General features: G+C 36.4%; 1 protein-coding gene across 8 annotated transcripts in view; it reads right to left on the bottom strand.

Moving 5' to 3' along the window:
• Positions 1–27,414, bottom strand: part of STIM1 (stromal interaction molecule 1) — a 231,482-nt gene that overhangs the window by 54,577 nt on the left and 149,491 nt on the right. For all 8 annotated transcript variants that reach the window (XM_051987497.1, XM_051987494.1, XM_051987496.1 and 5 more), the window contains exons 4-5: positions 17,969–18,080; positions 15,613–15,728 (exon numbers count right to left, since the gene is read on the bottom strand). In XM_051987497.1, the coding sequence (XP_051843457.1) occupies positions 15,613–15,728; positions 17,969–18,080 (228 nt within the window). The remainder of the gene's footprint in view (positions 1–15,612; positions 15,729–17,968; positions 18,081–27,414) is intronic.

Raw genomic sequence — 27,414 nt, 5'->3', positions numbered from 1 at the left:
TGTAGAGAAAAAAAAATTGTTCAAGAGCATATAACAAGTCTGTGGCACATTTTCTAGGATTTGACTCTTTGCTGGCCTAAGATACATGCAATCGTTTTCAGTACAACGTCTTTTCCACAACAATTAACTTTAGCAAAGTTTCAGGATGCAAAATAAATCTACATAATCATCAGGATTACTATATGTTACCAACAAAGTCTAGCAGCAAAAGATACAAAGAGAAATTCCATTTAAAATAACTATAGATAACATAAAAATATTTGAGAGCCAATTTTCTGCCAAGAAAAAGCCGGGAATTATATGAAAACAATTACGAAACATTTTCCAAACAAACAAAATTAGATCTAAACAACTGAAGTAATATCAAGTGCTCGTAGGTAGGTTGAGCTAAAATAATAAAAATGATAATTCTACCTAAATTAATCTACTTATTCAGTACCATATTAATCAAAATGCCAAGAAATTACAGAGCTGGAAAAAAATAACAAAATTTATCTGGAAGAACAAAAAGTCAAAAATTTCAAGGGAATTAATCCAAAAAATGCAAATAAAGGTGGCCTAGGTATACTAGATCTAAAATTATATTATGAAGCAGTGGTCATCAAAACCATTCAGTTCTAACTAAGAAATAAGAGTACTTGATTAGTGGAATAGGCTAAGTTTACAAGATACAATAGTCAACAACAACAGCAATCTAGTGTTGATAAATCCAAAGGCTCCAGCTTCTGGGATAAGAACTCACTATTTGACAAAAACTAATGGGAAAACTGTAAATTAGTATGGCAGAAACTAGGCAATGACCAGTGGCTAACACCCTATACCAAGATAAGGTCGAAATAGGTTCATGATTTAGACATAAAGAGGAATATGATAAGCAAATTAGGAGAACAAAGGATAGTCTACCTCAGATCTGTGGAGAAGGAAGAATTTGTGGCCAAAGAACTAGAGGGGGGGACCCAAGATGGCAGAGAGTAGATTGTACTTTGAGCTCTTCCTAGCTTCCATCAGACCAACACCAAATCAAGCCTCTGAACTGGTTTTGGGGAGACAGAACACACAAGTATTTGAAGTGTAACAAATTTCCAGCAGAAGATACTTTGTAAGGCCTTCAGAAAAGGTCTGTTTCAATGGGGAACAGGGGGGAGACAGCGGGAGCATACACAGCACAGAGCCCAGGGCAATATGGCAGAAGTGGAATCTACAGGGAAGCTCTTAGCCAAAATACAGCAGCATTGCTTATTCTGTTCTAGTAGACGAGCTATGAAGTGTCTTAAGTCAAATACAAAAGGCAAATAGCAAGCTCCTGAACTCCAGCAGGAGTCGACCATGCTCACCCAAAATGGCAAGGAAGCCTAAACCCTGAAGCCTATGGAGGAAGCTAGGGACAATTTCCCTTTTGCCCTAAAAGCAGACCTTAACCTTTAAAATGAGCTAAAAAACAAAAAGAGCTCTGGCTACAGATGGCTTTTATGGAGAGAGAGAACAGACCTCAAATCCCAATCAGGGTTTGAGGTCTGTTCTCTCTCTCCATAAAAGCCATCTGTATCTATCCTCAGATTCTGAGGACAGACACTGAATAGACATTAAAAGAATTCATTGATCACCTACTGGAAAAAAATCCCAAAATCAAAACTCCAAGAAATATTGTGGTTAAATTCCAGAACTATCAGACCAAGGAAAAAATACTACAAGCAGCCAGAATACCAAGGAGCCACAATAAGGATCACTCAGAATCTAGCAACATCCACATTAAAAGATCAAAGGGCCTGGAATCTGATATTCCGAAAGGTAAAAGAACTTGGTATGCAGCCAAGAATAACTTACCCAGCCAAACTGAGCATTTTCTTCCAGGGAAGAAGATGGACATTCAATGAAATAGGTGAATTCCACTTATTCCTGGTGAAAAAACCAGAGCTAAACAAAAAATTTGATTTCCAAATATAGTACTCAAGAGAAGCATAAAAAGGTAAAAAGAACTCTTGAGAACTGTATTTCTGTTAATGGATATACATAAAAAGTACATGTATAGTTTGGTTTTACTGTTATAATACAAAAAAGGAACTAGAGGTGGAAAGGAAATTGTACCAGAAAAAGGGAAAAGTGGAGGTAAAAAGAGGGAAACTACATCTCACGAAGAGGCAAAGGAAACCTATTATATCTGAGGGAATGAAGGGAGGGGGATGAACACAGTGTGAATCTTAACTCTCATCAGATTTGGCTCAAAGAGAAAATATTAGACATATTTGGTTTACATAGAAATTTCTCCCACCTCAATGAAAAGTGAGAGTAGAAAAACGAAAAGGGAAGGGCTAGGATAAATAGAAGGGAATACAGAAATAGTAAGAAAAGGTTTAAGAAAAAGGGAGGGACTTCAAGGGGGAGGGAAGGATTCTAAAGAGGGAGGGGCTGCATGAGGCAAGTGGGGCTCATAAGTCTAATACTGGAGAGGAGGGATAAGAGGGAAAGGAAAGATAAAAGCATAATTTGAGGATAATAAGATGGCAGGAAATAAAGAATTAGTAGTTTTAACCATAAATGTGAATGGGGTAAACTCGCCCATAAAGTGGAGATGGATAGCATACTGGATTAAAAGCCAGAATCCTACAATATGTTGTTTAAAAGAAACACACTTGAATCAGGGTGATACATACAGAGTAAAGGTAAAAGGCTGGAGCAGAATCTATTATGTTTCAGGTGAAGCCAAAAAAGCAGGAGTAGCCATCCTGATCTCAGATCAAGCAAAAGCAAAAATTGATCTAATTAAAAGAGATAAGGAAGGGCATTATATCCTCCTAAAAGGTAGTATAGAAGATGAAGCAATATATCAGTACTAACATATATGCACCAAGTGGTATGGCATCTAAATTCCTAAAAGAGAAGTTAAGAGAGTTGCAAGAAGGAATAGCAGCAAGAAACAGACAGTGGCTAGAGGCCTACTTGCATAAAATAGAGAAAGAGAAGGTCAATGAATTGGGCTTGCAACTAAAAAAAGCTAGAAAAGGAACAAATTAAAAACCCCCAGTCAAACATTAAACTTGAAATTCTAAAATTAAAAGGAGAAATTGATAAAACTGAAAGTAAAAAAAAACTACTGAATTAATAAATAAAACTAAGAGTTTATTTTATGAAAAAAAAATATATATATATATAACCCTTAGTAAATCTGATTTTAAAAAAGGAAAGAGGAAAACCAAATTGTTAAGTTTTAAGAATAAAACGGGAGAACTTTCCACTAATGAAGAGGAAATTAGAGCAATAATTAGGCGTTACTTTGTCCAACTTTATGCCAATAAATTTGATAACTTAAATGAAATGGATGAATACCTTCAAAAATATAGACTGCCCAGATTAACAGAGGAAGAAGTAAATTGGTTAAAATAGTCCCATTTTAGAAAAAAGAAATAGAACAAGCTATTAATCAACTCCCTAAAAAAAAAAAAAAAAATCCCCAGGACCAGATAGATTTACATGCAAATTCTACCAAACATTTAAAGAACAATTAACTCCAATGCAATATAAACTATTTGAAAAAATAGGGAATGAAGGAGTCATACCAAATTCTTTTAATGACACAGACATGGTAATAAACATCAATGCAAAAATCTTAAATAAAATCTTAGCAAAAAGATTACAGAAAATCATCTCCAGGATAATACACCATGACAAGTAGGATTTATACCAGGAATGCAGGGCTGGTTCAATATTAGGAAAACTATTAGCATAATTGACTATATCAATAACCAAATTAACAAAAACATATGATTATCAAAGGATATGAACAGACAATTCTCAGACGAAGAAATTGAAACTATTTCTATATATGAAAAGATGCTCCAAGTCATTATTAATCAGAGAAATGCAAATTAAAACAACTCTGAGATACCACTACACACCTGTCAGGTTGGCTAAAATGACAGGGAAAGATAATGCGGAATGTTGGAGGGGATGTGGGAAAACTGGGACACTGATACATTGTTGGTGGAATTGTGAATACATCCAGCTATTTGGAGAATGATTTGGAACTATATTCAAAAAGTTATCAAACTGTGCATACCCTTTGATCCAGCAGTATTACTACTGAGCTTATATCCCAAAGAGATTTTAAAGAAGGGAAAGGGACCTGTATGTGCAAGAATGTTTGAAGCAGTCCTCTTTGTAGTGGCCAGAAACTGGAAACTGAGTGGATGCCCAGCAATTGGAGAATGACCAAATAAATTGTGGTAAATGAATATTATGGAATATTATTGTTCTGTAAGAAATGATCAGATTTCAAAAAGGACTGGAAAGACTTACATGAACTGATGCTGAGCAGGACCAGGAGATCATTATATAGTTCAACAACAATACTATATAATGATCAATTCTGATGGACATGGCCCTCTTCAACAATGAGATGAACCAAATCAATTCCAATAGAGCAGTAATAAACTGAACCAGCTACATCCAGCAAAAGAACTCTGGGAGATGACTATGAACCACTACGTAGAAAGAATTCCCAATCCCTCTGCATTTTTGATCTTCTTTACCGGCTAATTGTACACTATCTCAAAGTTTGATTCTTTTTGTACAGCAAAATAACTGTATGGACAGGTATACATATATTGTATTTAACTTATACTTTAACATATTTAACATATATTGGTCAATCTGACACCCTGGGGGAAGGGGTGAAGGGAAGAAGGGGAAAAATTGGAACAAAAGGTTTGGCAATTGTCAATGCTGAAAAATTACCCATGCATATATCTTGAAAATAAAAAGCTATAATAAAAAAGTTATCAAACTGTGCGTAGCCTTTGATCCAGCAGTGTTACTACTGGGCTTATATCCCAAAGAAATATTAAAGAAGGGAAAGGGACCTGTATGTGCAAAAATGTTTGTGGCAGCCCATTTCGTAGTGGCTAGAATCTGGAAATTGAATGGATGCCCATCAATTGGAGAATGGTTGAATAAATTGTGGTATATGAATGTTATAGAATATTATTGTTCTGTAAGAAATGACCAGCAGGATGAATACAGAGAGATTTGGAGAGACATACATGAACTAATGCTAAGTGAAATGAGCAGAATCAGGAGATCATTATACACTTCAACAACAATACTACATGAAGATCAATTCTGATGGACATGGCTCTCTAACAATGAGAGGATCCAAATCAGTTCTAACTGATCTGTAATGAACAGAGAAAGAACACTGGGAAATGAGTATGGACCACAACATAACATTTCCACTCTTTCTGTTATTGTTTGCTTGCCTTTTTGTTTTTTTCTTCTCACGTTATTTTTACCCTCTTTCTAAATCCGATCTTTCTTGTGCAACAAGATTGCTGTATAAATATGTACACATATATTGGATTTAACATATACTTTAAACATATTTAAGATGTATGGGACTACCTGCCATCTAGGGGAGGGGTTGGGGAGGAGGGGAAAAGTTGGAACAGAAGTTTTTGCAAGGATGAATATTGAAAAATTACCCATGCATATGTTTTGTATATAAAAAGCTATAATAAAAATAAAATAAATAGAGAGAGGAAGGAAGAGAGAGAGCGAGAAAGAGCGAGAGTGAGAGAGAGAGAGAGGAAGAGAGAGAGAGAGTGGCGCGGGGTGGGTGGTGAGGGGAAAAAATGGGGAAAGGAATGAGAACTTTGCAGGAGAGTTTGGAAAAGGAAACATAGAAATTATCTGAAGAAAATTCCTTTAAAAATAGATCTAGAGAAATGGAAAAAGCATATAACTCCTTACAAAATAGGTTTGACAAAATGAAAAATGAAACCACCTCATTGGAAGAACAGAATTTGTGAAATGGAAAGATACTGGGAACTGACTTGGGAAATCTAAGTCATGATATATGAATGTTAATTATGGAATACTACTATTCTATAAGAAACAATCAGCAGGAGTATTTCAGAAAGGCCTGGAGAGATTTACAAGAACTGATGCTAAGTGAAGTGAGTAGAACTAACAGAACATTGTACACAGCAACAACAAGATTATATGATCAATTCTGACATGGTTCTTTTCAACAGTGAGGTGATTCAGGTCAGTTTCAATGGTCTTGTGATGGAGAGAGTCATTTGCAGCCAGAGAGAGGTCTGTGGGAACTGAGTTTGGATCATAGCATAGTATTTTCACCTTTTTGTGATTGTTAGCTTGTTTTTCTCATTTTCCCCTTTTTGATCCAATTTTTTCTTGTGCAGAATGATAAATGTGAAACCATGTACAAAAAAATTGCACACTTCTAACATATATTGAATTACTTGCTGTCGAGGAGAGTGGGGGGAAGGAACAGAAAAAAGAAATTGGAACACAAGGCTTTACAAGGGTGAATGTTGAAAACTATCTTTTTATGTATTTTGAAAATAAAAAGCTACTATTTTTTAAATGTCTTTTCCACTGTGTCGTGATTAATTCAGTGCTTCCCAGTCAAGCTCAATTGGACCTTGGAGAAAGGATATGCATATTATTTTATTATTTTTTTTATCAAGGCATATAATCATTATGTCTAACAAGCCCCAATTAAAGGCCATTCTGTGCCAGTCCTGTGCGTAACATTATGAGGGAAGACAGAATATATATGAATACATTGGAAGGGATGTCATCCACTATCCCAGGACTTAGCCCTTGAAAAAGTGGGAAAAATAATCTATTGCTCCACGGGGTGAGGTTTATCTGCTTCCTGATATGGAACTAAGTATATAATATGTGCTCTGGAATTAGGGCTTCTGGTGGTCCCAAAAACAATGTCTTTAGGGGGGAGATGTGAGACAGTAATAAGTCAAGAGAATAACACTAGTCTGTCTAATTATTTCTGGTAACAGAGTTTGGCAAATGTCTGTCCTTAGAAACTTGAGTTTAAGGCTGTCTGAAGCTTTCATGTGTTCCCTCTTTGATCTTTCGATGATGATAATGATTTCCTGATACAGATGCTTAAGACCATATGATCTTTGCTGATTTTGTGTCAGAGGTAAGGAATCCTACTGCCCCACTGACCTATTGGGTGTCTATTGCCTCCAAGGACTTTACAGTCTAGCTTTGAGACACAACTCACACCTAGAACTTGTAGATCCAATATGTAACTGTGATATTCTGTCTGTGTGTGTTAAGTATGGTTCCAAGAAGAAAGAACAATGTAGGCCCTTGTAGTAACAATAACAACTCAGATTTATAAAACATTTATTGTAGAGGACTGCAGATAGTGGGAAACTCTGGGAAAAGTATACTTGAAGCAAGGATACTTACAGCAGGGTGTTTACTCAGTGTGATTAATGAGATAATGGTTCTCTAGTTCACATATACTTAAGTGTGATATAATGATGTAATCACTCTAGTTGGCATATACTTGTGAGATGATGATGTTATACAGTTGGCACATGCTCAGTATGCTGTAAGTGATATAATCATACTAAGGTATTTAAGGGCTGAGAGGACTTGAAATATACTCCATCTTTGACCATCCTCGTGGTGGCTTCTCCTGACTTCATCACTTCTTCACCTAAGACAAAGGCCCATCCAGAGATCCTCCAGAAAGCTAGTCCGGAAATTATAACTTATGGTTCACAAAATAGACTTCTTTGTAGGCAAAATAGGAAGCAGAATATTAAGTGAAAGAATCCTACATCTGAAATAAGAAAATGCAGATTTGAGTTGTAGTTGTAGATCCCTTGCTTTGAGATCTTGGTCACACTACATAATCTCTATGCTAATTTCAATGCTAAAAAGTCTTATCAATCTGCAAATGTATAAGGTGGCACTCAAAATAGACTTCCAAGAGAACAGATTCTCTGTAAGAACAATGTAATAAAATGAGAAAGCTAGGTATTCAGAAACGAGAAGCTAAGTTCCTATATCCCAAGTTCTGAGAGTCAGGAGGGAGATAGTGATTTGATCTTTGTCAACATCCAAATAGGATGAAGTCAGGAGAGGGATGTACTCAGATACAGGGCAACAAAAAAATGAGCGAAGGAAGATGAATTCAGTTTTACACTGATAAGAACAATCCAAATACCTTGAAAGCTACGTAAGGGCCAAAGACCTCTGGAGCATCTCAACTACTTCGTACTGATGAAGCTGCATTGATCAGTGATAAGGACACAGTCTTAGAGAGATAAGCAAACACTTCCATAATGTTCTCAATAGAGCATCATGAATCAATGCTGAAGAAACTGACCATATATTTCAGTTTTGAAGTCAATCCCTCTCTAGCTGAACTCTGAACTGAAGAAGAGGCTCTGAATGCCATTAGGTTCTTCTCCTATAGCAAAGAACCTGGTATTGATTTATTTCAGCAGAGATTTAAAGGGTAAGGGGCCCACTGCTCATACAAAAGTTGAAATCTTTCAAGTTATATGGTAAGAGGAGGTTATTCCCCAGGAATTCAAGGATGCTTTCATAGTCCATTTCCATAAAGGAAATAGGTCGTCCTGTGACAATCACAGAGGTAGAAGGTAGGAGGATATCTTTCACTGCCAACAAGATTCTTTCCAGAGTCTTACCTGAAAGATGATTGTTTACCTGAAAGATGATTATTTACCCAAGATCTAGAGTGGCTTTAGAAAGGACTGAAGAACAATCAATATGATGTTTGCTGCCCTACAATTCCTGGTGTACTATTTCACAGGCATACAATAATGAAATGCCAGGAGCAGAATAGAGGTCTGAATTCAACATCTGTCAATCTGGTCAAGTACTTTAATATTGTCAGTCATGAGGCCTTGTGGAAGATCATGACAAAATTTGGTTACCCAGAGAAGTTCATCTGTATTGCATTGTACTGACAAATAGCATGCTTGCATGGATTCTGAATGATAGACAATGCTCTCAACTTTTCCCAGTCATCAACAAAGGGAAACAAGGTTGTATATTTGTTCCCATATTTTTTAGCACAATGTTTTCAGCAATGTTGTCAGATGACTTCAATGAGGACAAAAATGGCATTAAAGTCAGCTGCCACACTAACAATAAATTAACCTGAAAAGATTACAAGCCAAGACTAAAAGTGAAGGGAGAGTAGATGCATAACTTTTTGTGCAATTAACACAGCTTCTGAAGCTAAGATGCAACAGAATATGGATCAATTCTCTATCACTTGTGCTAATTTTGGCCTGACAATTAACACCAAGAAAAATAGAGGTTCTCCAGCAGTCAGCATCACACCATCCATATACAGAACCATCAGTTATAGAAAAGAGAGAAATTTTGAATATTATGAATAAATTCACTTACTTTGGCAGTATACTTTCCAGAGATGTACACACAGATGATGACGTTGACACACACACTGCCAAAGCTAGTTCAAGTGTTTGGGAGGCTCCAAAGGAAAATTATGGGGAAAATAATAACTATTAGGCTAAAGGTCTACAAAGCTGTTGTGCTGACCTCATTGTTGTATGTCTGTAAAACAGTATAATGCCAGGAAACTGAATTGCTTCCATCTAAAGTGTTATTAGGAAGATTTTGAAGATCACTTGACAATATGAAGTACTGGACACTGAGGTCCTTTCTCAACATGAATTGTCAAGCATTCAAACTCTACTGTAGACAATGCAACTCCAATGTTCTGGTCATGTTGTTCAAAGGCCAAACATACATTTTTCTACATGACTATTTTACAGAGAACTAACACAAAATAAGCATTCACACAAAAGTCAAAAGAAATGATACAAAGCCCCATTCAAGGTCTCTCTGAAGAACAAGTTCAAGGCATGGCAGACACTGGCATGGGACAGTCCAGGAAGGCATGCTCACATCAAAGAAGGCACTGTGTTCTATAAACAAAGCAGAATTGCAGTGGCTCAAAAGAAACATGCATTGAGTAAATTTAGATACAGATCCACTTCAAATATTCATATGGATACTATTTGTATACAAACTGTAGTAGAGCTTTCTGAACTCTTGACTCTACTCCTATAGTCTCAGACTTCATCAAACCAAAAGAATTCTCCTCTGAGATATTTCAGCATGTAGGTGACCTTGATGTCTCAAAAGCCAACTAAGCTCTGAGCAAATACTAACAAATTTGACAAGCTTCAAGTATAGGTCCAGGGATAAATTGTGTTCATCTGGAAAGGATCAGGCAAACTAAATCTGAGTGAGCTTCAGAGCTATAAGGTTGGCTACTAGAAAATGGATATTTTTTGGCTATAGGACCTCATAAAGACCTGTAGGCACTAAGAGACTGATCTATGTTAGTGAAGAACATTCACAAATATCCATGAAAAAACTGACATAGAAGAATGCATTTGTTATCTTGGCTGCCATGTCATTCTTCTAATTCATTCTATTACAAGGTAAGTGACTCATGCTGGGATTATTTTATAATGAGGCACCTTAGTTTCTAACCTAAGGCCTGCTTCCACACCTCTGCTGATGTATTCTTTCCCAGCATGATGGTTGCCCCACCTCTGTTCTCAACAAACAAGATCAGAACTTGCTTCCTTTCAGAAGCTTTTTGTGATTAATCCAACTCAATTCCATACTAGAAACACAGATGTATTTGGTCTGCACTGATCCTCCCAGAAACAGGTGACATTCTAACTAGCTAATCTCACGTCCTGTTACATTTTATTTATCTTTTCCTTCACAGCAATGCTGCATTGCACAGCCTGGTCTGATCTCTGCATTAATCCTTGCACAGTCCAGTTTCCCTTGTACTGTATGTCTGTGCTCAAGTTCTTCAATTATTTGGGGACCAATAGGGCTCCAGGGGAAAAAAAAAACAGAGGGTAATCCCAGTTCTCAAGGGATTTAAAAGTTTGATAAGACAGATATGAGATGTATACAGTAAAATATTCAACCAAGGAAAATCTATCAAGTATAACAAAGATGTACAAGAAAACTGTTGAGAAATTTTAAGGGGAAGTTATGTTTTAACTTTCTTTTCTATCTCCACTTCTTATCCACAGCCTAATCATAATGATGATAATAATGATTATGAATATTTCTATAGCACTTTAATATTTACAAATGATCTCTTCATAACTTTTCAGTGAATTGAAGATTTGGTGTTTATCTTGGGTTTATCTCCCATGTATACAAAAACTACTTGTATAATTTGGGTACTGCCTAATTTTTACAGGCCTCAATTTCCTTGTCTATAAAGTAAAGTGGCTATATTAAGATATGGCTAGATTACATGCTAAAATCTCTTACTTTACTAAGACTCAAAATAGCAAAATGGCTTGTCTATGGGCACAAAGCCAGTAAGTCAGGACAAAAATCCAAATCCCTTGACTTCAAGTCCAGGAATCCTTCCACTATATCACTACATTACATTAACTCATTCTTTAACATTCAAATCAATTCTCACCTCCTTTGTGAACTCTTTTAGTACTACTGTGAGCTATGATATTCCATACTATCCTTGCCTCTGGAAAGCAGCAGGATATAATAGAAAATACATTGGCTTCTCAGGCAGAAGACCCTCAAGTTCACTACTTGTGTATCACTGGGCAAATCACTTATCCTCTGAGGTTTATTCCAGCTTTAGTTCTAAATCCAACTAATGTTGCTTTAATAGTGTATATCTATGTAATATACACAGATGCACACATATGTATATGTGCACTATGTGTATGTATATGCTCTTTTAATTTTTTCCATGATAAATATTTTATTTCCCAAATGGTCTGGTAGATCCTGAAAGCTAAGTTACTTATCTAAGAAAATATGTCTTAAGGAGTATATGCTGATCTCAAAGTTGTTACACTTAGATTGCTAGAATAAGCAAATCCATGGCTTGTTTCCTCCCTCTAGCACCCCACCACATTTTTGGATCACAGAATTTAAGATCATCTAATCTAATCCCTTCATTTTACAGAGAAGGAAACTGAGATCCAGGAAAGAAAATGAATCAGAGAACTCTGGAAGGACAGAGGCAGATGGTAGATGGGTGGGTAACTGTCAATACTTATATTGCTCATAAACATTCAAAAACTTTAAAAAACCAATTAGGCAAACAAAACCAAAGCCAGGTGGATAGTGTGATTATTACAAACAGAAGCTTTTCCTTTTCATTCTGGTGCCAGCTGCTTCTCTGGGCACAGTTCCTGTTGATATGAGGGTTCTGCTGCCTCTATTCAATAAGAACTTCACTCAAAGTCTTTCAACCAACCACACTAAATTGCCCTAAAAGACAAATACCAATATTCCTGGCCCCAAAATGAGTTTATGGAACAAGCTAGCCTATCAAAGAAAAACAAGGTTTCACTTCCCTAGGAAGTCACTTGGCAAAAAAATAAAATTCTATGAGGCACAGTGGTACCTTAGAAGAAAAGAATGGAGGGTTCATCATTTGTTCCAGGACAATGACACTCTGCAAAGACTGATATGATCTAATACATGAAAAACCATAGTAGTACTTTCCATGGTAGTAAAAAACTAGAAACAAAGTGAGTACTCATCAACTAAAGAATGGCTGAAATAGCTGTGGTATAAAAATATAATTCATTTTTATTGCACAATAAGAAATAATGAATATGAGGAATTCAGAGAAATATGAAGAGTTGTATGAAATGATTCTCACTGAGATAAGCAAAACTTATATGGGAGTAAAGATAATTATTAAAACAATGTAAACAAAGATCAGTAAGAGGAAATAAACCTCTAATTAACTGAAAAACAAATAATGGTCCCAAAAAGAATAGATAACAAAACATATTTCTTTCTTGGAGAGTTAGGGGATTACCTGAGCACAATGTTATATACATTGCCAGGTGTGGTTGCTATCTTAGGTATTTTTGCTTAGCTCTTTTTCTTCATTACCAGAAAGAATTTAGTTTGGATGGGTTAAGGAAGGGAGATTACTTCTAGAACAACTATGACGTAAACACAAAAAATATCCATAATATTTTTTTTAATACCAATGGCTATGCCTTTTCTTTGTTTGAAAAACTCCAGGTATGGAGTTTTTATGACCAAGACAACTTGGTCAGCTGGTTCAGGTGTAATGCCTCTGATGGTTCCTTCTTATATCTATGATCTCACTTGATTTATAAGCCTATTTTTCCTTTGCTTGATTATCCAGGGACATAAGGAGCAAGTGTCCAACACACTCCTGATGCAAATTTTTCATGTCCAGTGTTAGAAGCCTTACAAAGTGATAAGTGAGTTGCCTAATTTATCATGGTACTTAGCAAATCCTCGAGCTCACTAATGTATTTAAGTACTCATTGGAGTTCACACTTTTGGGAGATTCATAAATCAGAAACCCATAATCCCACTTTCAGATCCCATAATCCCACTCTCTCAGAGGAGGAGTCAACCTTTGGCAGATCATATATAAGAAGCGGACAGAGGCTCAGTCAGTGAGTTAGTTTGGAACACTGCCAGGAATCGGATAGGGGCACTCTGGGACAGACACAGAGCACTCTGGGAGGAAGCCCACTCTAGGAGGTGGAGTCAGAGTCATTCCATTTTCCACCTTTGTGCTGGCTGGAGGCTGAAAGACAAACCTTTGGATTTGGAGACATTCGGAGGGAGCTCTTGGAGCCAAGCAGAGAGATAGGCCACCAAGAAAACTAACTGGGCTATTTTGGAGGAAGCAATAAAAGATCTGAACTTTTAACACCTGGCTGTATTTGGAGTGATTATTACTCTTAACCAAAACTAAGGCTGCCTTCAGAAAACCTCCCCAAGAAACCTGCTCCCAGAGAAAACCATTATATTAAAGAAGAGAAACTGTTGTCTAATGGACTGTTGTGAGAACCAGAACAATTGTCATTCAGAAAGTGGGGGAAGAGAGGATGGGAGATGGCAGTGAATAATGCTAAGGGGCTCCAAAAGAGGTTGTGGTAGCTCTTGTAGAAAGTTTCAATGAAAGAATCATTAAGCCTCTAGCTCTAGTTCGAGAGAATGAACATTAGTCAAGCTATTGGTCCATGTACGCTCAAAATATGTCACAAAGTAGGAGCAGAACAATTCTGAAACCTTGACATTAACCTTACTCTTTCCCCACCCTTGCTCCATTCCAATTACTCATTAAAGCTGAGTCTGACCTGAAAATATCTCTTGCTTCTAACCCTTTCTCTCCCTCCCTCCCTGTAAGATGCTGGCAGCTTCTCTCTTTTATTTAAATACTTCACTTTCTTTCATCATACACCCAGAACCTTCTTCCCATAACACAGTAATATGTCCTTCCAGTGTATAGGAACCTGACAAGATTGTCCACAGCCTTCAAAAAAATCTGTACCCCTTAGCTTGCTTTACCCCTTAGCTTGCTTTCGAGGTCTTTCCATGGTTTATAACCAATATATATTTCCAGTCTTATATTCCACTATTCTCTTACAAATAGCCTTTATATCTAAACTGGATTATTCACTGGAAACATCATGTCAAGGCCTACCCCCCAAGAGGCACTGTTCCTACCATTCATGTACTTAGAATATCTTCTCTGATACTCACCACGAACCTAAATTTTCTTTACCAAAATCTATTTTCACTTCCGTCTATAAGTCTTAGCTGACTGTCTCAAACTTTGCTAGTGACAAGGAGTGCCTAGAACCAGCTAGTGTATTCCAGCTAAGTCAGAAGGATAGAACAGGCCTCCTATAGGGTTCATTTGGTACTAGGTTACTTCACTCTCTTAGGGACCTATAAAATCATATTAATACTAAAGTACTCAAATAGATTTCTAATCTCATTTTGTGAGTATTACCTCCAATGATAGAGACTGCAGCCATCCATACCCATTCTCTGAGATTTCAGTTTTCCATAAATTCTGAGATTCTTATTATTTCTCTTGACATTGTAATGAACTAATTAAACAAGCAGTAGGTTACCATAACTCATAGCCATGTATCATCATCATAAGAATATTGATTTTTTAAAAATGGGCCTTTGTTTTAGTGAGAATTTTAAATGAGATTTCTAATTTCCCAGAAGTTATCCAACCTGTTCCCCCACTGTTCAATTATGTGCCTGATGATCTACCCACTAAAATATAGAGACAGATACACACACACACACACACACACACACACACACACACACACACACCATTCAAAGATGGACATCTTTGGTCTATCTACAGATTGGTCATCCTATTATGTATCCAAAGCACATCTGAATGATAGGAATTCATCCATTTTGCTTTTCATACATGGATAATTAAGCCAAACTGTTCAAAGTAATTATGAATCTCTACAATATTCTAAGGATGGAAATAGTCATTACAATCCGTAAACAAAAACATTTAGAACTTCACCATCTCTTTTAGGCTGGGCTCTGTTGAACTTCTTCCAAGACAATAGCAAACACCTTTAGTCAGAGTACAAATTTTTTATGCTTCTCTTGATATTAGTGATCAGTTTGTCAGTATCCATTTAAAAATGCACAGGAACTGAACCAGGAAGGAGTTGGTCAAAACTAGCAACAATTACTACAAGCTAGCAAATTGAGCAAATATCACCTCTCTCACTCTTTGGATACCAAATCTCTATTATTAACATAGTTAATATTGAAATATTGTGTCCAACAACCTAAAACAACCCAAAATACCAAACTGTTGGCTACATCAGGACACAAGGTAAGTATCCTATATTCAGATGGTTGAGGAAACAGCTATTCTATTTCTCCTCAGCATTAATACCCTTGAATTGTAGCCAAGATGTTACTCACAGAGAGGAGGCCCAAACAGCACTGTGTCTAGGGCTTTCAGCTGTAGCTTTTGCCTGTGACTCCGGTCAGTCATCTTAAGAACAGTACCTGTCATTGTTGCATTGGTAATCGCTAACCTATAGGAGAAAACAGAAAATTCTAATTAATAATTTTTAATTCAACAAACAGTAAGTGGTGCCAGGACCCAGAAGGACCATGGGGAAGATGCAAATCCTATTTCCCATAATACTACTTTTGAAAACATTCCATTTTATTTTGGAACTCTAATACTAAGATGTGTTTTCTTACAACAATTCTAAAATTTTATTCCTTTGAAACTTATATTCATTATGTCCCTGAAACTTTGCTCTGTAACCAAATAAGTCTAATCCTTTTTCAGTATGAGAGCTCTTTGATTACTTGAAGATAATTATTAGTTTTAAGTCTACTCCTTCTCTCCCATCACCCAAAAGTCTTCCGTTTTCAAAATATTCCAAATAACTTCAAATTAGCTTCAAAAATCAAGAATTCAAGGTCCTTTATACTATCCTGGTTGCTCTTCTGTAAACATGCTCCAGATTATCAATGGCCTTCCAAAAGTGTGGTATCTAGAACCAAATACTCATGGTGTGATCTAAACAAAGCAGAAAGATTATCACCTCTTTGTTTCTTTACATCATGTGGATTTCCCAACATTTAAATTCTAGTGCCTTCTCTCATTTAATTATTTCCTATTTATCCAATATACAGCTCATTTGTATATATTTGTTTGCTTGTTTTATATTCCTATGAATATGAGCCTATGAGCCATTTGAGGGTATGGCCTATTTTTGTATCCTGCCTGGCACATAGTAGTTATTTAATAAATGCTGACTGACTTATGCCAAAAATGATTGTCGGGGCTGTCAATTAATTTACAATATTTTTTCATAGATCTTTATGGAAGTACAATCCAGTAGAAAAAAAAAGTGCTAATTCTGGAGACCAGAGAAAGACGGTTTATCCAAACTTTTGTTGCTTACAAAGAGTATAAGTATGAACAAGTCATGTTTTTCTAAACTTTAGTTTCTTCTGTAAAATGGGAACAATAATACTCAAATTACCCTTCCCAGTCCCCCATCTGCATATGCAAAGAAATTGTGATTATAAAAAGTACTTTGTGAAATCTAAAATGCAACATCCTACCATCCTATGTTGAAGCCATTTCTGTTTTTAGACAGTATTTTCAGGTTCTGTTTTGGGAAAGATGGGTAGGAGGAATTAAAGAATATTGTCCTCTATATTTTACTTAAATAACATTATTAGCTTGCATAATAAGCTAACAAAAGAAAGAAGTCTGAAAAACTAAAGGTCATATACAAATTTCTAAATCTAAGTTTTATCCTCCACTTTTCACTTTTATTCTGCATATCTAGGCAGTAGCAAAATCATGTTTTTATCTTCAAAACATCTCTCAAATATATTCTCTACATAATCATATGACTAGAACCCTATTTAAAATCTCATTGCCTCTTGCATAGTCCACCAACTTGTAATTAGTCTTCAGGTCTCAAAAGTAATCAACTCTCTAATCTATTGTCTATATAGCTACCAGAGTGATTTTTTCCCAAAGTAAGGGACTGACTACAACATTCCACTAACTAAACTCTTCCCACAATAACCCTGTGAGATATTGCAAATAATATCCCTTTTTTTCAGATCAGAAAATCTTTAGATCAGAAGGTTAACTGACTTGCTCATGTTCAGATACAAATAGACAATACTGGAACCAGGAATAAAGTCAGAGAATTCTAACTTCAAGTACAATGGTTCTTCCATTATATCAAGTTATCTCTGAGAACGATAAGAATAACAGCTTGCATAATCCACATTATATGCACAATTCACATGATGAGGAGCAGCTATTTAGTTCAGTAGTTGAGCAACAGTCCTGAAGTCAGGAGGACCCGAGTTCAAATCCAGCCTCACATACTAATGATGTGTGATCCTGGGAAAGTCACTTAACCCCAATAACCCCACCAAAAAAATTCACATAATTATAATTAAGATTTTTGTAGTTTCTATAAAAACTATTAACCCTACCCTGAGATACAAAGCAACTGTTATTAATCAACTAAACTTCATTTCCAGTGAAGGGAACAGACTCCCAGACAATAAATCTGTTTAGGAGAACAGGTGAAGCCCAGGACTCAATTTCCTGCTTAAGCATCAAACATAATACAGATAGACAATGATTCTGGAGAAGACTAGATCTAAACTCAAATCCAAGTTCAGAGAAATGCTTCACATTAGCTGGGACACCATCACAGTAGTTTATGGCAGTAATTGTCCTCTTCCTTCCTCTTGCTGCCCTCCCCTCCCTTTATCACATGCAGACCTTGGCATTGCGTGGCCACTGAGCTGCAGTTTCCGGAAAGTTTCCTCATATTGTGGTAACTCCACATAGGTGATCAGCCACTGTACCACTTCATCCACGGTCCAGTTGTATACTGTGGGAGAAAACAGGTAGGTACCATTAGAAAAATAAACCAAGCAGAACATCTCCACCTCCTTGGGAAATAAACAGGGGAATATTGTCTATATAACTAATCACATCTCTTTTCACCTGGGACTAGAGGTGATTTCCCCTTCTCCCAACCTTCTTTCAGCTTCTCTTTCCTAAGTCCTTCTTCAGGATGGTTCAAGTGAACTCAAAGGCCAGCACTTGCCCAGTGCAGAGGTCTATGGCTACAAAATGTCCTAATTATCTGCTGTTACTTTTCAACAATCTCTCCTCTGACATGTCATCTTTTACAGGAAATGTGGACCTTTTATAGACCAAGAATCATATTCAATCTGGCATTTATTTTGTGTGATTATGTGTCTTCCTACATTAAAGCATTATTCATATACTTCTCAGTGGCAAGAAAGTGATCCTGTGGGTTTGAAGGCTATGGAAGTAGGTATACTCAATAGCAGATTTTCAAGAGAGAAAAGTTTAGACCCAAAGATGGATCAGATGACTGAGATCTGAAGGGTTGACTAGAGAGGAGAGGTATACTATCAGAACAGTGGTCACTAGGGGAAAATATCTTTCTTGATCAATGCAATTTAGGAAAATTATCTACAAAGACATAGAGGGATTGAATAATATGTGAGTGAAGGGAAACTTTGAGTGTTTTTCAAAGTCGATTTAATATGAGGACTCCTGAAGTCCTGAAGACCCAAACTATTTTCATAATAGTAGTAAAATGTTTTAATTTCTAAAATGACATATAATCATAGATTTAATCTGCATGAACAAGGCTTTTTAAAGGGTCCTCAATAATTCTTAAGAGCATAAAGAAGTCCTAAAACCAAACCAAAACAAACCAAAACAAAAATGAATTTTATAAACTAAATTTAAGTCATATTTGTTCTCATATTCCCTTACCAAATTAAGTTCTATGAAAGTAACTACCATATTTTGCTCATTTTTGCATCTTACTTAGTGCTAAAGATAGAATTGTTAGGGATTCGGGTGGACTTGGTATGAACTTGCTGGATGGCATTTAAGATTCTTTCTCATAGTAAGCTTGGGAACCTATTGATGTTCAGTGTAGAAGTTCTAATTTCTTTTTATACACACACACACACACACATACACACACACACACATACATAAATATTTTTTAAATAACTTTTTATTGATAGAACTCATGCCAGGGTAATTTTTTATAGCATTATCCCTTGCATTCACTTCTGTTCCGATTTTTCCCCTCCCTCCTTCTACCCCCTCCCCCAGATGGCAAGCAGTCCTTTACATGTTGAATAGGTTACAATATATCTAGATACAATATATGTGTGCAGAACCGAACAGTTTTCTTGTTGCATAGGGAGAATTGAATTCAGAAGGTATAAATAATCCGGGAAGAAAAACAAAAATGCAAGCACTTTATATTCATCTTCCAGTGTTCTTTCTTTGGGTGTAGCTGCTTCTGCCCATCTTTGATCAATTGAAACTGAATTAGTTCTTTTTATCAAAGAGATCCATAGAAGTTCTAATTTCAAAGCAAGAACCAGGAAATGAATTTCAAGAAGGAGGCTGTATAGAACACCCAAAGGACAAAGATGATATAAGCGAATGAAGACAAAGGCAATAGTTAGCAGGCAAGTCTGGACAAAGACAGAGGGATGAGCAGGGGAAGAAGAAGAGATTCTAGAAGCTTACAAGAACAAGGGCTGAATCTAGAAAGGAAAGAAAGACACATATAAATCCAGTTCCTAGGAATGGATTTGGATCTGGGATTAGAAGAAGCATAATCATGATATTCTAACACTTCAAAGACTCTTATTTCATTGATATGAATCCTGACTTCACAGATTCAGATTCCAACACCTTCCACACCTTAGCAGATTGTTTCATGTGTTGCTATGGTCATAAAAATGTATTACTTGGTGATGAATCTTTACACATACAGCTAAGTCTGTCCTTGGGAGACAGACCCAAACTCCACCACTAAGCTTGAAACCTTTCCAGTATTGTAGGACTTGCTAGAGCTTTCATGCCACTAATATAACCCCTGAAACCCAGGTCCAATGAGCCAATGGAGAAGATTTTAATTAAGCAATATTAAAAATAGTAACAACAGCTTCCATTTATATGGTACTCTGTGGTTTACAAAATGTTCTCATTCTTACATTCAGCAAAGATTTATTAAACATCTATTCTTCAATGAACTATAGTAGACACCAGAGAAGAAAGAATAACTAAAAAAGGATGCTTTCTAATTCTTTATTTAATATGGGCACTATAATAATTCTCTGTACCAGAAAGTACAAGTTATTATCATTTATTATTACCTTTTAACAAATATAGAAAAGTATATTCATAAAGATTAAATAATTATAATAGATCACATTTATAAAGTACCTTTCTCACAACAAATTATGAGGCAGAAAGACTAACTATTATGTCCATTTTTACAAAATCACAGTATGTTAGGTATGAAATCAATCTTGAGATCATCTATTCTATAGTATCTCTACTTGATCTTTATCCCAAAGAGGTCATAAAAGAGGGAAAAGGACCCACATGTACTAAAATGTTTGTAGTAACTCTTTTTGTAGTAGCAAGAAACTGGAAATTGAGTGGCTGCCCTTCAATTGGGATATGTTATAGTATATTAATGTATTGGAATATTATTGTTTTATAAGAAACAATCAGCAAGCTGATTTCAAAAAAGTTTAGAAAAACTTATATGAACTGAAGTGAAGTAAGCAGAACCAAGAGAACACTGTACACAGTAACAACTAGATTATGTGATGATCAGCTAAAAAGAGCCAATTCCATCACAACAATGAGGTAATTCAAGGCAATTTCAATAGACTTGTGATGGAAAGAGATATCCACATGTAGAGAGAGAATGAACTATGGACACTGACTGTGGATCAAAACATAATGTTTTCACCTTTTTTTGTTGATTGCTGTTGATTTGCTTGGGTTTTTTTTTCTTATGCTTTTTTCCCCTTTGATTTGATTTTTCTTGAGCAGCATGACGAATATGGAAATATATAAGAATTCCACATATTTAACCTATATTGGATTGCTTGCTAAATCCTCTATACAATGCTGCTTCTCCAAGAAGAATCATATACTTAGGAAGTGGTGGAGCCAGATATTAGAAGATGTGAAAGGATAGGGTCAGAAATAGATGCTTAGCAAAACCCAAGAATGGAAGACAGGATTTTGTTCCCAGAAAAGAAAAAAAAAAAAAATCTAGGGGTGTGTAAGATCATTTCCATTCCCTGGAACAATACTGGGATAGCCTGATGCTAAAGGCTGAAGAGATAGGAAAACATGACTCAAAAAGGCAAGTGGTGACCTGTAAAGGACCCTCAGATGCCAAGGAAGTAATCTCCCTCCTCCACAAATAGAACTTTTTGTTCTACCATCAGGAGAGAGGGTAGGAGATAATTTTTTGTTTCAGAGAAAGGCCTGGGGCCATACGCTATTCAAAGTTGATCTTTTGAGTCCAGGCCCAGACCAATAACTCTAATGACCAAAATTCACTGATTTAGGAAACAGATCTCACAGTATTTGAACAGGAAAGTGTTTGTCCTTTCCCTTGAGATCACCTGGGACAGACAGAAAGGAACTTTTTTCCTTTTTCTGACACAAAGTTCAAGGGAGGGGCTGACATCTAGCAACAGCAAGCTCTTAGGAATTTAACTTCAGTTTCCTCATCTGTAAAATGATGTGGTTAGACTAAATATTCTCTAAATCTTCTCAAGTTCTAGATCTATAATCAGACAATCTAGTTAAGTATCATAATACATGGACCACAACACTCACAAATGTAATTGGGAAATATTTAACAAAATAAGAACAATAAAACATGTACAGATTAGTAGTCCCCATTTGAGTTTGACACTATTGACCTAGATAATAAACTTAATAAGTTGGTTTTTCCAGGCATTATGACATAGAGAATAGAGAATGGGACTTTGAGAAAACCCTAATGCAAATCCTACCTCTAACATTAGCATTATGCCCTTTCAGAGCCTCAAACACTATTATTTGGATTTATCCAAGTTACATGCTAGGCATTCCCAAGATTAATTAATACTTCTTATAGTTACATAATTTTACTAATGTAGATTCTCTGGATTTTTCCTTTGCTATCACATTTTGCCATGTAACTCACCCATGCATTTGCTTCACAACTATTTGTTTAATCACTTATTTAAAAAGTCTGTTGTGTGATGATAAATACATTAGAAAAGGCAATTAACTGTTCCAGGAAGACACGAACCATTAGAAGTCTAAGAATGGGACATAAATACTGATAAGCATTAAGATAGATGCAAATAAAATACTAAGTGCCTATTATGTTTCAGGTATTGGCTAAGTACTGAGGATAAAAAAAATTACAGAACAGTCCCTTCTCAAGGAACTCACAACCTGGTGGGGGAAACAACATACAAACTATGTACAAACAAATTATATATAGGATAAACAGAAAATAATCAATAGATGGAAGACACAGAAATTAAAGGAGACTGGGAAAGACTTCCTATAGAAATCCTAATTTTAGCTAGAACTTGAAGGACGTATGGAAAGCCAGGAGGCAGATGGGGAAGGTGGGGGATGCTAGTAAAAATGCCCAAAGTTTGTAGATAGAATCTCTTATATGAGGAATAGCAAAGAGGAAAATGAAAATGGATACACTGATACCTAGTATTAATAAGTTGATTTTTCCAGGCATTATGACATAGAGAATAGAGAATGGGACTTTGAGAAAACCCTAATGCAAATCCTACTTCTAACACTAGCATTATGCCCTTTCAGAGCCTCAAACACTTACTATTATTTGGATTTATCTAAGTTACATGCTAAGCATTCCCAAGATTAATTAATACTTTTGGGCTATAGCCCAAACTAATTGTCAACAGAGATGTTATGGCTGTATAAGTAGATTAAAAAAAAAGATCAGTCTAGAGAAGATAATTGAATCAATGTGAGGTAACGAGCTCACTAACTGAAATAGTATGGGGAAAGAAAAAGACTCAGAACATAGCTCCATGGCAAGTCAATGTGACTGAGACCAAGATACAGAATCCAACAAAAATACTAAGAAGGGATCAAACAGGTAAGAGAATCTTGAGAGACAGGAAGAGAATGATTGAAAATGTCAAAGACTACAGAAAGGTCAAGAATTTTGAAGACTGAGACTTGGAATTAAGAGAGTAGTAATAACTTTGGAGAGAGCAATTTCTGTTGAATGATGATGTCAGAAGCCAGAAGTCACAAAAGAGGAAAGAGATAAGAGATGCAGAGATAGGATGGATCAACTAGGTTGGGGGGGGGGGGGTATAAGGTAGACATGGGGATGACAGAGGAGGCAATCTGTCGAAGATGAAATGGAACTGCTTGTGTCCAGAGAGAGCTTTTGCATCGGCAAGGAGGATTACCTTATAATCAGTCAAGAGTGAAGAAGGAGATAGCAGCAAAAAAAAAAAAAAAAAAAAAAGCCTCTAGAAAACTTGAGCTGAGAAAGAAGGAAGAAGAAGCAGCTCTCAATGAATGGCTCCTTTTTTTTTTCCAATGGAAAATGAGCAAGATTTTGAGCTAAGAGGATAGACTATGGGGATAAAAAGGTATTGTGGAGAAACTGGCCTTGATTGCTGATTTTGGCAACAGCTAGTTGCCTTTCCATTTCTGAAAAATTACTTCTGAGGCTTGAAAAATGGAGACTCCAAGAGTTCTTGAAGGGAGCATAAGGAAAAGTAGAAAATCGAGTAGTTAAAATGCCGTGTCAGGGAGCTCTTTAGGGAAAAAGAAAACATTTTGTCTTTCCTGGTGTTATGTCAGTACATAATGGTTGTGGTCTAACTAATTGACTTTAAGATACACTTAGCAAATTCATTTTTAAACAACCAATACAACAGAATAAACATCTCTCTTGGTTATGTTTATTTGAAAGCACAAAGGATCAGCCAACTCTTTCTTGTTCTGAACTTTGAAGGGGTTTGGATATGAGTCTGATGACACCTACCCACCCCATGAGTCCTCAACAAGCAGATTCCAGTGGCTCAAGAATGCCTTCCTTCAACAAAAACTGTTTAGGGTTTTTAGATTACAAAACAGATGCCTTTCATGGAGCTGAAGCTCCCTACGGCAATGGTAAAGAGATAGGGCCTCAGCAGTAAGAGAACTGACTTTCAAAACCTAGGTCTCATCTGGGGCTTCTTTCTACTTTCTAATAGACTATAGCCCAAAGCTGTTGGAACAGCAACCTCTTCTATCTCTCCTGCTGTAACTAGCTTTACATAGCAAGGCAAATAACTAGTTTGTAGCTACAGAGAAAGAAATTAGAGGAAACCTGAGAAGCTAAATCCTGTTACTGATTTATCAAGTCATGTATGGGACCCTAGAGCTTTATCATTGATCATCTCATCTGAAAAGGCTTCCCATTTCTTGACAGGAATGGGGATAGAAGTGAAGCTAAATTTATCAGAGAATGTTAGAACAAGAAAGGAATTCATGCACACATATCCTTACAGCCCTCACATTCCAGAAAAGAAAACTAAGGTCTGAGGTGAAAGAAGTGGGGGAAAAAACTGCCTAAGATCATAAAGTTTAGAAGTGACAGAATTGGGGCTCAAATTAAGGGGACCCATATTGCCCATTTTAGTGCCTCAGAAAAAATCAGGCATGAATAAGCATCACAATCCTAACTATGAAGAATAGCAGTCCTGTGTCAGAAAAGTAGTGGATAGCAGAGATGGGATTTAAATAAAAGAGAAGTTCCTCTTCTTCCCTGATAGATCAGTCCTTTCCTTCTGTTCCTTTCCCCCCATTTATACTGATACTATTGAGCACACCTTAGTTGCCAAGTTCAAATGCCTGACACCCCCAACTAACCCTCCACTTAACACATGAGGAGGATACCTTGTTGGCTGACAACTGACAAACTCTCTCCCTAAGTTGGGTGTCCAATAGGTAAAGGCAAAAGATATAGGCCTTAAAAATATTATATACCATGAGGAAAGTGAAGTAGGAGTGAAACTGCATTCCCTTTAAAATTATCACTCTGAAACTGTTTTCTTTTGATCTGTGATCCCTTTTGGAGTCTCAGGCCCTCCTGGGGAAGGCATAGCCCCCCCCCCGCCCAAGCTAAGTTAAGTGTCATTATTCAATTAGAAATCTTGGTCAAAAAGCACCCTTTTTATCTTTTGAGGATACCAGACCCTTTGAATTCCAATTGGAGATCTGGGGCAGATACCGATAAGCATCTAGGCCTGAGAACTTTGGCTTTCCTTTCAACCTGAAACCTAAAGCCTCCAGACTCCTTTTTAAAGAGCAATTTCTGAACTCCTTGCAGAAGGTCCAAAACAGCTTGCTCTGCTTCTAGGACACTGCCCACTGAGAAGGCATTCTCTTCTCAGTGCCAGCCTCCATTCCCTAACAGGACTTTGCCACTAAAGAAGTTAGTCTCTTAGCAAAACTGGCTTCCCATCCAACAATAAACTTCCATTTTTGCCAATTAAAATTCCGGGTTCGTGAATTCCTTCACAAAGAACCTGTGCCTCTGACCAAAAGGGGATTTTAACAACTCTCTGACTGCCACTAACCTCATCAAAAGGAACAAATATTTATTAAATATATACAATGGATCAGGCACTATGCTAAGTACTTTACAATATAAATATTATCTCATCTGATCCTCACAACAATTCTGCAAAACAGTTGCTATTATCTTCATAATATCTCAACTTGAAACTGAGGCAGAGGTCAAGTAACTCATCTAGGGTCCCTTAGCTACTAAATATCTGAGAATAGATTTCAACTCAGGTCTTCCTAACTCCAGGCTCAGCAGACTGCTCACTTTGCAACTTAGCTGCCCCAAAATGTTATATGGGTTCTGAGTATCTTTAAGACAGCATTTAGGAATGGAGAAAGGCATAAACCTTTATCATTAGAAGAGAAAAAAGGGCAGCTCCACTTTCTGCCTTAGTGATAGGGGAAAGTTTATGGACTAACTGGATGTATATACATGAGCCTCAATGGTTAACACCAATGAAAGAAGGTATTTCCCTCCCACACTCAGCCTTGCCAAGACAATTCTATCACTTGAGGGGGCCTCGTTTCAAAAAAAAAAACCATGCGAAGTCATTAAAAGTTTATGGCTACAACTTTCCTCAAGCCAGAGATGTCAGGAAATCTGTCCTTTTCTATATATTTTATCCTTTTCACCCTAACTCCAAAGGCTCTGTCTGGAGGATTATGGGACTATTAACTTGGGTAAGCAATTTCCTTAAACATAGAGGCTGGTTTTAAACTATTAAGGAAGAAGTGTTAGACCAACCAACAAATAATAATGTCACATTTTTTTACAAAGTGTTTTTTTTCATTACTACCTTTCTAAGCAGTCTTCCTTTTTCATATGGGAAATCAAAGGCTTAGAAAGATAATATTGCTTGTACAATTTCAAAGTTGCAAACTACTTAGGATCCATGGACCAAGAGTTATTCACTCAGCAAACATTTATTAAGTACATACTGCAGGCAAAATACTGTGCTCACCATTAAGGAAGATACATTTAGATAAGACAGTCACTAATCACATGGAGCATAAGATAAGACATTAAATAAGATAAACTATCATCAATTAGGTATATGACCTTGGAGAAATTACCTTATCATCTCTAGGCCTTGATTTCCTTATTTATCAAAGAAGTCACTACTTTACTTCTCTTACAGTTTTAAGGATCTACTGATGAAAGGTTAAATATGGACCACAGAATCTTAGAATTGGAAAGGATTTGAGAGACCAACTGGTATAACCCATAAATTTCTCTATAATATTCTTCACCTTAAATCTTCACTTTAAGACTCTTAAGTAAATATGAATCCACTATCTTCTGTGGTAGACATTTCTACTTTTCAATAACTCTACTTATTAGGAATTTAATGCCTTAGAAGCCACCTTCTCTCTAATTAGCTTCAAGGGACAATAGTGAGGCCGAAAGAAGGGAAAAAACAAATGAAAACTAATCCTAACCTATGGTAGTCATTTCCACTTCTCATTAATCCCAAGTGTTTGAAAGTTAGAAACCATGTAGTTTCCAATTAACCCCTCATTTTACAAAAAAGAAAACAAAAACCTAGAGGAGGTAAAAGATTCATTCACAGTTTTACAATGAATCAAGACAAAAGCAATACTCAAATCCACATCTCTTAATTCCAAGATCAGTGCTCTTACTACTGAAACTTCACCTCTCCCTGGCCACTCCCCACTTCCCAAGTTTTGATTTAAAGACAACAGAGATACTTTGGATAAAATAATACTTTAAATAACAT

The sequence above is a fragment of the Antechinus flavipes genome, chromosome 3 (genome assembly GCF_016432865.1).
Source record: "Antechinus flavipes isolate AdamAnt ecotype Samford, QLD, Australia chromosome 3, AdamAnt_v2, whole genome shotgun sequence".
NCBI lineage: Eukaryota > Metazoa > Chordata > Mammalia > Dasyuromorphia > Dasyuridae > Antechinus > Antechinus flavipes.
This window is presented reverse-complemented; position numbering and strand designations above follow the sequence as displayed.